Source organism: Priapulus caudatus, unplaced genomic scaffold, assembly GCF_000485595.1.
Source record: "Priapulus caudatus unplaced genomic scaffold, Priapulus_caudatus-5.0.1 Scaffold2812, whole genome shotgun sequence".
Taxonomy (NCBI): domain Eukaryota; kingdom Metazoa; phylum Priapulida; class Priapulimorpha; order Priapulimorphida; family Priapulidae; genus Priapulus; species Priapulus caudatus.
Window position 1 is genome coordinate 16,862 of NW_014579873.1, and position 648 is coordinate 17,509.

The 648-nt window shown below is 47.7% G+C and overlaps 1 protein-coding gene across 1 annotated transcript in view; it reads left to right on the forward strand.

Moving 5' to 3' along the window:
* LOC106819078 (cadherin-related family member 1-like) overlaps positions 1-648 on the forward strand; it is a 16,095-nt gene that overhangs the window by 13,606 nt on the left and 1,841 nt on the right. The window contains exon 7 of the mRNA XM_014823740.1: positions 365-432. Coding sequence (XP_014679226.1) covers positions 365-432 — 68 coding nt within the window. The remainder of the gene's footprint in view (positions 1-364; positions 433-648) is intronic.

Sequence of the window (648 nt, forward strand, 5' to 3'; positions counted from 1 at the left end):
GACGGGGAGACAGATGGACAGATGAACGGATGGGTGGATGGACGGGGAGACAGATGGACAGATGAACGGATGGGTGGATGGACGGGGAGACAGATGGGGGGGGGGCACACGGACAGAAGGATGAATGTTGCGTGTGTGCGTACGTGTGGGTGGGTACGTGTGTGTAGATATATTCAGAGGTGGCTGGGTAGATGTTATGCATGTGTGTACATGCGTGCGTACGTGTGGGTGGGTGTGTGTGTAGATATATTCAGAGGTGGATGGGTAGATGTTTTGCATGTGTGTACATGCGTGCGTACGTGTGTATGGATGCATAGAATAATGTATTACCTCCGTTGTCATTTATTCGCTTCCACCCGTACAGGCTACAGATGCGGATTCAGGTGACTACGGAATAGTGTATTATTACATCGTGGACACCGGAATTGACAGGTATTGTTTTATGTATCATTCCTCATCATTGTCATCATCATTGTCACGTCATCATCATTGTCATCATCATTGTCATCATCATTGTCATCATCATTGTCGTTGTCATCATCATTGTCGTCGTCATCATCATTGTTATCATCATTGTCATCGTCATCATCATTGTCATCATCGCCATCATCGTCGCCGTCGTCATCGTCGTCGCCGTCGTCATCGTCG